The sequence below is a fragment of the Oncorhynchus nerka genome, linkage group LG14 (genome assembly GCF_034236695.1).
Source record: "Oncorhynchus nerka isolate Pitt River linkage group LG14, Oner_Uvic_2.0, whole genome shotgun sequence".
Lineage (NCBI taxonomy): Eukaryota > Metazoa > Chordata > Actinopteri > Salmoniformes > Salmonidae > Oncorhynchus > Oncorhynchus nerka.
Genome location: NC_088409.1, coordinates 53,658,494 through 53,671,464, shown reverse-complemented (window position 1 = coordinate 53,671,464; position 12,971 = coordinate 53,658,494). Strand labels below are relative to the sequence as shown.

Genomic DNA, 12,971 nt, shown 5'->3' with positions numbered 1-12,971 from the left:
GAAGGAAGCCTCTTCTAAAGATGATGCACAAGAAAGCCTGCAAACAGTTTGCTGAAGACAAGCAGACTAAGGACATGGATTACTGGAAACACGTCCTGTGGTCTGATGAGACCAAGATAAACTTATTTGGTTCAGATGGTGTCAAGCGTGTGTGGTGGCAACCAGGTGAGAAGTACTGGCCCCCCAATGGTGGAACAAACTCCCTCACGACGCCAGGACAGCGGAGTCAATCACCACCTTCCGGAGACACCTGAAACCCCACCTCTTTCAGGAATACCTAGGATAGGATAAAGTAATCCTTCTCACCCCCCCCCCTTAAAAGATTTAGATGCACTATTGTAAAGTGGCTGTTCCACTGGATGTCTTAAGATGAACGCACCAATTTGTAAGTCGCTCTGGATAAGAGCGTCTGCTAAATGACTTAAATGTAAAATGTAAATGTAAGTACAAAGACAAGTGTGTCTTGCCTACAGTCAAGCATGGTGGTGGGAGTGTCATGGTCTGGTGTTGCATGAGTGCTGCCGGCACTGGGGAGCTACAGTTCATTGAGGGAACCATGAATGCCAACATGTACTGTGACATATTGAAGCAGAGCATGATCCCCTCCCTTCAGAGACTGGGCCGCAGGGCAGTATTCCAACATGATAACGACCCCAAACACACCTCCAAGACGACCACTGCCTTGCTAAAGAAGCTGAGGGTACAGGTGATGGACTGGCCAAGCATGTCTCCAGACCTAAACCCTATTGAGCATCTGTGGGGCATCCTCAAATGGAAGGTGGAGGAGTGCAAGGTCTCTAACATCCACCAGATCCGTGACGTCGTCATGGAGTGGAAGAGGACTCCAGTGGCAACCTGTGAAGCTCTGGTGAACTCCAAGCCCAAGAGGGTTAAGGTAGTGCTGGAAAATGATGGTCGCCACACAAAATATTGACACTTTGGGCCCAATTTGGACATTTTCACTTAGGGGTGTACTCACTTTTGTTGCCAGCGGTTTAGAAAATGGCTGTGTGTTGAATTATTTTGAGGGGACAGCGAATTTACACTGTTATACAAGCTGTACACTCACTACTTTACATTGTAGAAAAGTGTCATTCCTTCAGTGTTGTCACATGAAAAGATATACTCAAATATTTACAAAAATTTGAGGGGTGTACTCACTTTTGTGATATACTGTACATGGTCTGAGTCGATATTCACGCAATAATAAGGAATTCCCTCGACCACAAATTGGGGAAAAGAAGAAAAAATCCCATTGACCCCCAGTGTAAAAGATCCAACTTTGTTGTCAATTTTTTTGTTATACAGAAATAACAAAACACTCAGAAAAGCTGCTATGTACATGTAACCAGGTCAAACCCCTGAAAATGTCATGTTTTCAAGCCACAGTAATACACATTTTAGACCAAACCTTCATCAGCCCCCAATGACGATGCATTGAGTAGGGTGCTCAATTGGTAATCAACCCTAAAACGAACCTTCAAAATAATATTGTGACAACGTGCAACCCAGTCTCCTCATAGCCACGCAGCAAAATTTGCCTACATTTAGGTTAGTGTTTATATATGCATTTCACACTATGTTGAGGTAAAAATCGGAGTATAATGCTTGTATGGATGTCAACCAAAACACGTTTATGGCATCTTTACCAATCAACTGCATTACCGTTAAAAATGACTGAATACCACCACCGACTTCTGTTTGCTAGCTAATGCTAACCGTCGTATATGAACAAGAGATAGCATTAAGCGGTCAGGTCTTAGAAATCTGAAAAGGGACAACTTCTACACGTTATGCAGCGAAAACAGCCAAATATATCTAAATCGGACTTAAGTCACCACATTGTGGACCTGGTACAATAGATCATTTATGACGGATTTTAAGAATATCCACTTGTTAGATCGGATTTGTTGAATATGCGCCAATCTGGCCAATGGGACGTCTGCATTCCATTGCCTACTTCACCGCTTCTATCAATGTTTGAACGTTTTCTGATCAGTCTAATTTGCACAGGGTGAGGTGAGGGTTATCGAATCAGGATCAAATCATCTGATCTTCTCGAGCTCATTGATGATAGAATGTTGAAAACGGTGGAGCATTGCAAATGTAAGGAAGTCATCCATAAAGTAAAAAGGCCAAACAAACTTTTCATTACAGAAAGTAATCTCAAAGCCCATAAAAAGCAAACAAGCAACACATTTACATTTCAATGATGAGGATGGAGATTTAATGTTTCTAGTTTATCTGGTAACCGAGCTCCTCTTCTGGAGGCAAATTATGAAACAAACTATAAAAGTAAACTAAAAACCCCTACATTAAACCCTGTGCTTCTAATGATTAATAAGCCATGTAGTCAAGTGTTTGTCAGGAGGACTACTGTAGTGCTCATCACACAAAAATCTGAATCCTCCTGCTTGTAGTTGACAAAAGTGACCCTTTGTCTAAATGTTTAGTAACAGCTGACTGTAAGAACACCAGGCTCTCTGGGAGTGGGTTTTGCTACCCGACACTCTAGCATGTGGCTGACTGATGTAAGGAGGACCATCTGCTGAGAGTAACCAACAGACCCTTGAAGCTCACCATCAACATACAACACACACACATGAGCGAGCGCACAGTCACACACACACACACACACACACACACACACACACACACACACAGAAACAGAAAATAGACACAGACGTGTAAAATCATACGTGCTCGAGCATACATATTTACATTTACATTTAAGTCATTTAGCAGACGCTCTTATCCAGAGCGACTTACAAATTGGTGCGTTCACCTTAAGACATCCAGTGGAACAGCCACTTTACAATAGTGCATCTAAATCTTTTAAGGGGGGTGAGAAGGATTACTTTATCCTATCCTAGGTATTCCTGAAAGAGGTGGGGTTTCAGGTGTCTCCGGAAGGTGGTGATTGACTCCGCTGTCCTGGCGTCGTGAGGGAGTTTGTTCCACCATTGGGGGGCCAGAGCAGCGAACAGTTTTGACTGGGCTGCGCGGGAACTGTACTTCCTCAGTGGTAGGGAGGCGAGCAGGCCAGAGGTGGATGAACGCAGTGCCCTTGTATGGGTGTAGGGCCTGATCAGAGCCTGGAGGTACTGAGGTGCCGTTCCCCTCACAGCTCCGTAGGCAAGCACCATGGTCTTGTAGCGGATGCGAGCTTCAACTGGAAGCCAGTGGAGAGAGCGGAGGAGCGGGGTGACGTGAGAGAACTTGGGAAGGTTGAACACCAGACGGGCTGCGGCGTTCTGGATGAGTTGTAGGGGTTTAATGGCACAGGCAGGGAGCCCAGCCAACAGCGAGTTGCAGTAATCCAGACGGGAGATGACAAGTGCCTGGATTAGGACCTGCGCTGCTTCCTGTGTGAGGCAGGGTCGTACTCTGCGGATGTTGTAGAGCATGAACCTACAAGAACGGGCCACCGCCTTGATGTTAGTTGAGAACGACAGGGTGTTGTCCAGGATCACGCCAAGGTTCTTAGCGCTCTGGGAGGAGGACACAATGGAGTTGTCAACCGTGATGGCGAGATCATGGAATGGGCAGTCCTTCCCCGGGAGGAAGAGCAGCTCCGTCTTGCCGAGGTTCAGCTTGAGGTGGTGATCCGTCATCCACACTGATCATCCACCTGGTCATCAGAAGGGGGAAAGGAGAAGATTAATTGTGTGTCGTCTGCATAGCAATGATAGGAGAGACCATGTGAGGTTATGACAGAGCCAAGTGACTTGGTGTATAGCGAGAATAGGAGAGGGCCTAGAACAGAGCCCTGGGGGACGCCAGTGGTGAGAGCACGTGGTGAGGAGACAGATTCTCGCCACGCCACCTGGTAGGAGCGACCTGTCAGGTAGGACGCAATCCAAGCGTGGGCCGCGCCGGAGATGCCCAACTCGGAGAGGGTGGAGAGGAGGATCTGATGGTTCACAGTATCGAAGGCAGCCGATAGGTCTAGAAGGATGAGAGCAGAGGAGAGAGAGTTAGCTTTAGCAGTGCGGAGGGCCTCCGTGATACAGAGAAGAGCAGTCTCAGTTGAATGACTAGTCTTGAAACCTGACTGATTTGGATCAAGAAGGTCATTCTGAGAGAGATAGCGGGAGAGCTGGCCAAGGACGGCACGTTCAAGAGTTTTGGAGAGAAAAGAAAGAAGGGATACTGGTCTGTAGTTGTTGACATCGGAGGGATCGAGTGTAGGTTTTTTCAGAAGGGGTGCAACTCTCGCTCTCTTGAAGACAGAAGGGACGTAGCCAGCGGTCAGGGATGAGTTGATGAGCGAGGTGAGGTAAGGGAGAAGGTCTCCGGAAATGGTCTGGAGAAGAGAGGAGGGAATAGGGTCAAGCGGGCAGGTTGTTGGGCGGCCGGCCGTCACAAGACGCGAGATTTCATCTGGAGAGAGAGGGGAGAAAGAGGTCAGAGCACAGGGTAGGGCAGTGTGAGCAGAACCAGCGGTGTCGTTTGACTTAGCAAACGAGGATCGGATGTCGTCGACCTTCTTTTCAAAATGGTTGACGAAGTCATCTGCAGGGGGGGGAGGGGGAGGAGGATTCAGGAGGGAGGAGAAGGTGGCAAAGAGCTTCCTAGGGTTAGAGGCAGATGCTTGGAATTTAGAGTGGTAGAAAGTGGCTTTAGCAGCAGAGACAGAAGAGGAAAATGTAGAGAGGAGGGAGTGAAAGGATGCCAGGTCCGCAGGGAGGCGAGTTTTCCTCCATTTCCGCTCGGCTGCCCGGAGCCCTGTTCTGTGAGCTCGCAATGAGTCGCCGAGCCACGGAGCAGGAGGGGAGGACCGAGCCGGCCTGGAGGATAGGGGACATAGAGAATCAAGGGATGCAGAAAGGGAGGAGAGGAGGGTTGAGGAGGCAGAATCAGGAGATAGGTTGGAGAAGGTTTGAGCAGAGGGAAGAGATGATAGGATGGAAGAGGAGAGAGTAGCGGGGAGAGAGAGCGAAGATTGGGACGGCGCAATACCATCCGAGTAGGGGCAGTGTGGGAAGTGTTGGATGAGAGCAAGAGGGAAAAGGATACAAGGTAGTGGTCGGAGACTTGGAGGGGAGTTGCAGTGAGGTTAGTGGAAGAACAGCATCTAGTAAAGATGAGGTCGAGCGTATTGCCTGCCTTGTGAGTAGAGGGGGAAGGTGAGAGGGTGAGGTCAAAAGAGGAGAGGAGTGGAAAGAAGGAGGCAGAGAGGAATGAGTCAAAGGTAGACGTGGGGAGGTTAAAGTCGCCCAGAACTGTGAGAGGTGAACCGTCCTCAGGAAAGGAGCTTATCAAGGCATCAAGCTCATTGATGAACTCTCCGAGGGAACCTGGAGGGCGATAAATGATAAGGATGTTAAGCTTGAAAGGGCTGGTAACTGTGACAGCATGGAATTCAAAGGAGGCGATAGACAGATGGGTAAGGGGAGAAAGAGAGAATGACCACTTGGATATACATATGACAGAGAACACACCCACTTGTACTCATGATGCACACAAAAACACAAATACAAGGCCATATAAATAATAATTCATTCAGAAAAAAAGAAAATGGGAACATTTCCAAATAATTTGCCTTTAAAACCTGAGGTATGTTCACGCTCACAGTGACATTTCACTAGTACACGGGCAGCCTGGGAGTACGAGAGCTAACCACGATCCTCCATCTCTTTCCAAGTCTACCATCTGCCCCAGCCCACAAATAGAGCGGCAGTCTGGACCTGGCCATCCCTCAGCCACCCCACTGCCCAGACAGTAATACAGAACGCTGGGCTCTATTTGTGTACTGTGACTCACCTGACTCTCACAGGCGGATAGGTCAGCATTATAAGTCATCAAAGCTCTATTAAGAACAAGGAAAATAGATCTGACACATCTGAGGAAGCTGGACAGCCATCTTATTGTCATAACACATCTCCTGAAGTTTGCTGACGACACAACAGTGGTAGGCCTGATTACCAACAATGACGAGAACTCTTACAGGAAAGAGATGAGGGTCATGGTGCCAGGAAAACAATCTTTAATTCGATGTCAACACTATGAAGGAGCTGATTGTGGACTTCAGGACATAGCAGAGAGAGCATGCCCCCATCCTCATCGACAGGGAGAAGAGAGGGTGGAGAGGGTGAAAAGCTTCAAGTTCCTCGGCACATCACTGACAATCTGAAATGGTCCATGCACACAGACAACATGTTGAAGAAGGCACAATAGTGCCACTTCAACCTCAGGAGGCTGAAGAAATTTGGCTTGGCCCCTAATACCCTGACTACACCACTCGTGTCATGTGCGCGAGCTTTGCAAAATAAATTCAGAAATCTATTTTATTAAATTATTGCACCCACTGCTCGTGCGCGCCAATGAGCGTCTGTGTTGCCAAGGGCTAAAATAGAAGTCAGTTCAGTTTGTGACGCAGATCGCCTAGCTCCTCATTGGTTTATTGAAGCAGGTACCCACGTTCCATTTCCTCATAGGTTATGAGGTGACTGAAAGACAAAGGTGACTGAAAGACAAACGAGGTCGGTGGCGTTAATGCACCTAATTTATGAAAGTTGCCAATCGCAATATAAAGTCCAGAGAAGAAAAAGGGAGGAGAGATGACTAGAAATGATTCGGTTTACCGTTTTATGTGTGGATTAATTGTCAGAGTAGAAGACCTTGCGCATTTCAGGTAAAATAACAACTCAATGTTTATAATCCCAGGACAAATTAGCTAGCAACAGCAAGCTAAGCTAAATAGGACAAATTAGCCAGCAATTGCCATAAATGTTTAATGCTTTCGACCTGTCCCCAAATTAATGTGATTGGTTCAGAGTTTGTTTTGATATTTTAACCTGCGTGTGGTGATTTCGTTTGGTGTGGGAGGGGGGGGTGTCAAAATACACTTATGCATGATGGCGCACACGTGCAGCCGGTTTGGGTTCTGTGTAAGACCCTCACAAACGTCTACAGAAGCACTATTGAGAGCATCCTGTCACCGCCAAACTTGGACGACGCTGGGCCAATTGTGCGCCACCCTATGGAACTCCCAATCACGGCCAGTTGTGATACAACCTGGATTCGAACCTGGGTGTCTGTAGTGATGCCTCAAGCACTGAGATGCAGTGCCTGCGCAACTCGGGAGACCCAAAATGTAGGAACCAAAAAAGTGTTAAACATATCAAAATATATTTGAGATTTGAGATTCTTCAAAGTAGCCACCCTTTGCCTTGACAGCATTGCACACTCTTGGCATTCTCTCAACCAGCTTCACCTGGAATGCTTTTCCAACCGTCTTGAAGGAGTTCCCACATATGCTGAGCACTTGTTGGCTGCTTTTCCTTCACTTTGCGCTCCAACTCATCTCTATTGGGTTGAGGTTGGGTGATTGTGGAGGCCAGGTCATCTGATGAAGCACTCCATCACTCTCCTCCTTGGTCAAATAGTCTTTACACAGCCAGGAGGTGTGTTGGGTCATTGTCCTGTTGAAAAAGAAATGATAGTCCCACTAAGCGCAAACCAGATGGGATGGCGTATCGTTGCAGAAACAAACTCTGAACCAATCACATTCTGCAACGATACGCCATCCCATCTGGTTTGCGCTTAGTGGGACTATCATTTGTTACCAAGCCATGCTGGTTAAGTGTGCCTTGAATTCTAAATAAATCACAGACAGCACTGGCCATTGTTCGTTTCAAAATTCTTCCAAGCTCTGTCAAATCATTGCTAGACAACCATTTTAAAAAATGGACATATTTTGAAGCAGATTTAAGTCAAAACTATAACTTGGCCACTCAGGAACATTCACTATCTTTTTGGTCTTTTTGGTAAGCAACTCCAGTGTAGATTTGGCCTTGTGTTTTAGTTTATTGTTTCTGCTGAATTAATCTCCCAGTGTCTCGGGGAAAGCAGACAAAACCAGGTTTTCCTTTTAGGATTTTGCTTGTACTTAGCTCCAGTCTGTTTCTTTTTTATCCTGGAAAAATTCCCCATTCCTCAACAATTACAAGCATACCCATAACATGATGCAGCCACCGCTATGCTTGAAAGTATGGAGAGTTGTACAGAGTAATGTGTTGAATTGGATTTGCCTCAAACATAACACTTTATATTCAGGACAAAATGTTAATTGCTGTGCCACATTTTTTTGCAGTATTACTTTAGTGCCTTGTGATGCAAGGCATGATGCACGTTTTGGAATATTTTGTATTCTGTACAGGCTTCCTTCTTTTCACTCTGTCAAGTAGGTTAGTATTGTGGAGTAACTACAATGTTATTGATCCATCCTCAGTTTCCTCCTATCACATCCATTAAACTCAGTAACTGTTTTAAAGTCATTATATTCCCTGAGCGGTTTCCTTCCTCTCCAGCAACTGAGTTAGGAAGGATGCCTGTGTAGTGACTGAATGATACACCATTCAAAGTGTAATTAATACCTTCACTATGTTCAAAGAGATATACAATGTCTTGCTTTAATAAAAAAAAAGTCCCATCTACCAACTGGTGCCCTTTGCGAGGTATTGGAAAACTTCCGTTGCCTTTGTGGTGTTTTAAATTCACTGTTCGACTGAGGAACCTTACAGATAATTGTATGTGTGCGGTACAGAGATGAGGTAGTCATTCAAAAAGTATGTTAAACACTATTATTGCACACAAAGTCCATGCAACTCATTATGTGAATTGTTAAGCAAACGGGGGTATTATTTATAGGCCAGTGACAACAAAATCTCAATTTAATCCATTTTAAATTAAAAGTGTAACACAAAATGTGGAAAAAGTAAAGGGGTGTGAATACTTTCTGAAGGCACTGTAGCCTGAGAAACATCATGTTCAAACAGTCTATTAAACAGGAATCAGTCTACTAATCAAGGCTTTTCTTCACCGGGGAGAATATTTATTCAAATTTAACTCAAACACGTTTGATACAGCCAACAGACAGTGCACATTTTCTATGTATCATTTCAACTAATTTGGGATAAACAAATCAACTAAATATGAATCTTCTGAAAAAGACAGAAGTTTCCTGACAGTCCAGTGAATGAGAGGTTCAATAGACATTTATAAAGGTTTATGTTTAGGAACAGGGAGTTGTTCCTGACAGTATGACCTGACAAGGATAGACTAACTAGAGCCAGGTCACGCGGTCAGGAAAAACTCCTGTCCCTACTCATGGTGAGGACAGGTGGATTTAGTCCAGGACCAAAGTTTCCTCAGTTCAGACGATTCTATTGGTCCGGGAGACGAGCTGCTGGTCCAATCAGGGCACAGGACTTCCCATGAGCTCTCCTGGCGGAGGGACATCAGCCTGTTGAGCCACAGCTCCTCGGCTTTCTCCTTGTCCAGGAACAACTAGAGGAGAACACAGAAAGGAGCAAAGGACACTGGTTAGATACATATGGGTAGATAACAGAACACACAAACAACCAGACAGGAAAGTTATAGGGGTGAGTGACAGGGTCTGGAGAAAAGTGTGTGTGCATTTCTGCATGTGAAAGAATCTGAGGGGAGATGTGTGGTTGAGAAAGTGAGGGATGAGTGGGTGCAACAATCAGATAACCTCTAGCAAGGTGTACATGTGTCTGTGTGTGCATGTGTCTGCAATGGGGGGGGGGGGGGCATGGGTGTCTGCAATGATCCTGACTGAGCTCACTCTGGTGTGGTGCTCCGTCATACAGTGCCACCTCTTCCCGGCGATCAGTGTGCTTTTTCACACAGGATGTGTCAAAGTGAAGGCCCCCCCCCGCAACCGGTCTGGGCAGCACACCTGCCACAATGGTCATGAGCCTGACACACGGGCCCTACTGAACTAACCCAGCATTGACCCCAACCTGGCACATGGCCATAACTTGACCACGAGTCAGCCACAGACCTGTGTTGATTGAAAGGTGCTTCCTTTAGCTTGCCTGACATGGTCCTACGTGGCTCAGTTGGTATGAACATGGCGTTAGCAACAGCCGGGTCGTGGGTCCGAATCCCTATGAGGGCTACCCACGCAAAAAATATAAGCACTCACTGCTGTAAGTCAATTTGGATGAGTGAGTGTACCAAACATTAGGAACACCTGCTTTTTCAATGACAGACTGACCAGGTGAATGCTATGATCCTTTATTGATGTCACTTGTTAAATCCACTTCAAAACAGTGTAGATGAAGAGGAGATGGGTTAAAGAAGGATTTTTAGGCTTTGAGACAATTGAGACATGGATGTGTGTGCCATTGAGGGTGAATGACAAAATACTTAAGTGCCTTTGAATGGGGTATGCCAGGTGCCAGGCGCACTAGTTTGTGTCAAGAACTCAATGCTGCTGGGTTTTTCACACTCAACAGTTTCCCTTGTGTATCAAGAATGGTCCACAAAGGATTCCAGCCAACTTGACAAAACTGTGGGAAGCATTGGGGTCAACATGGACCAGCAACTCGTGTATATGTGGCTTGCACAGCGTAACCAATGGAATAATCCCAAAAGTGCAAACCCCACTCACCAGGAACTTCGGACAGGCTCAATTGAACGCTTTTATTATTAGTATTAAAAAAATAAATCACTTTTTTGTACCAAGGTCAGATTAGCCATGATGGGATACTACTGGGGCTGCATGGCTGTGGTGAGTGACAGAAGTACCCTCACCGGACAGTTTATTAGGTACACCACCCTGTCAATGGACCCGTGCTGCCCGGTACAGGTTGTAGAATCCATGGCGCAAAGAATTCGCGCTATTCGAGGCCAAGGGGGGTTCGGGTGTACATAATAAACTGTCCAAAGATGTGTGTGTCTAGTATATGTATTATGTATCGATTATTGTCTAGAATGGATCATTTATTTTCCCCATTGAGTATCATGTGCAGTACACTAAGAAGTAGGAACACAAAATTCCGGTATCTTTTCCAAAATTCCCTGGTTATCCAAAATCTTTGTTAGAATTTTGAAACCCTACCAAGAGGCCTACATTCTCTGCCTTGATAAGAACATTTGTCAAGGGAACCATATGATTACAACCTGGTCACACAATCCACTTAAGGCAAATGTAAGTGCAGGTTTCGATTTTTTGTTTTCTACAATTTGGAGGTTAAAGACACCCTAAAGATCCACAGCAGCCTTTCACAGAGCACGGGCCCGCCTGACAAAGAAAAACCACTTCAAAAGACAGATCACCTCCATCTCTTCATATCCATTGTCTCTGTGTGTATATAATGACGTTTGATTTATCCAACGTGAGTCTGATAGCTTAGGAGAGCTAAATATGCAGTGTCTGGTGTGTAATGGCCTTGTAAATCACTCATTTCTCACCTTAAACACGACGACGCGCACACACACACACGGCCTAAACCACAGTATGGGGTGTACACCGTTCGCTGTGTGTTATCTAGGGTTCGACACGATGACTAGATCAGCCCCCCCCCACTCCCATGGCCCAGGTTCTGGGGAGTCGCAGCAGTAACGAGTTTGAGATGACAGTATCTACAGTAGGGGTAATGGGGAATCATTATTCCTGATTGGCTCTCCCCCGCCTGGGGCATATTGCTGCCATAGATCAGGCTGTCGTGAGCTTGATCTGTATGTGTCAGGGCTAACTCACTTTCCCCCGCGGCGAGATAAATGACCACACAGCTCTTCCAAGGAGGGGTGGGGGGGTAGGGTTTAAAGTTAGGCTTAATTTCCTATTCTAAGGCCTGACTCTGTGTGGATGGAAATGTTTGATCGTCATGGGGTTGGTGTGTGTGTGTGTGAGTGAAAGATTCTGAGGGGACGTGTGGGTGATAAGTGGGCCCAACACCGTGAGACAATCTCTGCAATACTCCAGTAACCTTTCATATTCCTCGGTGTGTGTGTGTGTGTGTGCATTTGTGTGTCCCAATCAGAAAAGAGTGTGTGTGTGTGATAGGGGAGAACTTACACTGGGGTGTGCTAGCGTGTCGCTGTCGTTGTAGCGGATTGTGGTAGGTAGAGAGCTCACGTCTGTTAGGAGCAGAGGTGGGTCGTCCGGTTCCTGCTCGACTTTCACTGATTCGGTCTAAAAACACATACAGAATGCCAGTTGATCTAACATTACACAAGGGCTGCAAACTTCCCAGGTTCTCCAGATATCCTGGTTAGGTGATTCTACACTTCCTGCTTATTCCCTCCTAATTCCAGGAATCATCTAGTCGGCATTTCTGGAAAACCTAGGCATTTTGGGAAAGTAACCAGAATTTTGGAATTCTACATCACACCAAGTCAGATTACACATATCAATCACATGGTATAGTAGTGGAATATCCCATTTATTCATCACCTCAAATTGTCTGACAAGAACAACAAATGTGCTGCTTGCACAAACAAGCTAGAACACCACTAGTGCAGAGCAATGACAAATCCAACAGATGCAGTGTTCGTGTTTGGCCAGAAGATGGCAGTGGGAGTATAGGTCTGAAGTACTAACTGGGTCTTCTGAGCTGTGTGTGTGTGAGCGCAACTTTGTTTAACACATTCACTTCCTGCAGCTGGGAGGGACACCGTTTTTCTTTGGTGTGAATAAATAAAAACTAAAACTGAGGAGAGTGTATGTGCATGCATGTGGAGCCTGATGGAAAGGGTTTAAAACTTGACTTGCACCCTATATCCTCATTATTTTATTAGGGCCTCTATTTGAAGATGCCGGGTGTACATCGGTGGCTAATTGAGTGCTAACTGCAGAGGGCTGCAGGTGTTTGGCCCCTGGGAGCCTCCGGTTAGGGACTGTGCTTCTGAGCTGAGGACCCTTAACTACAAGAAGTATCTCAATTACATTTAAACTTTGGTCATCTAGCACACGCTCTTATCCAGAGCGACTTACAATCGGTGCATTCAACTACACTCTATCGCCTCCCTTTGCCTATCACACCACTTACACGGGCCAGGTAGAGCCGTGATGAGTGAACGAGAGAGAGAGAGAGAGAGAGAGAGATAAAGAAAGAAAGAGCAACAGCACAGAGCGGTAGACACAGGTCCCGGTCCCAGTGCCTGGTGTAATCTATCAACCAGCTCCACTTGGACTGTCACCTTTAGTCCTA

At 46.0% G+C, this 12,971-nt stretch overlaps 1 protein-coding gene across 2 annotated transcripts in view; it reads right to left on the bottom strand.

The window, feature by feature from the left end:
- Positions 1-8,816: 8,816 nt before the first annotated feature.
- The window catches only part of rsrc1 (arginine/serine-rich coiled-coil 1), a 193,465-nt gene continuing 189,310 nt past the window's right edge, over positions 8,817-12,971 (bottom strand). Inside the window, exons 9-10 of one of the 2 annotated variants that reach the window (XM_065000175.1) lie at positions 11,837-11,953; positions 8,817-9,294 (exon numbers count right to left, since the gene is read on the bottom strand). In XM_065000175.1, coding sequence (XP_064856247.1) covers positions 9,109-9,294; positions 11,837-11,953 — 303 coding nt within the window. In that variant the 3' untranslated portion in view covers positions 8,817-9,108. The remainder of the gene's footprint in view (positions 9,295-11,836; positions 11,954-12,971) is intronic. The other variant, XM_065000176.1, reaches the window with a different exon arrangement.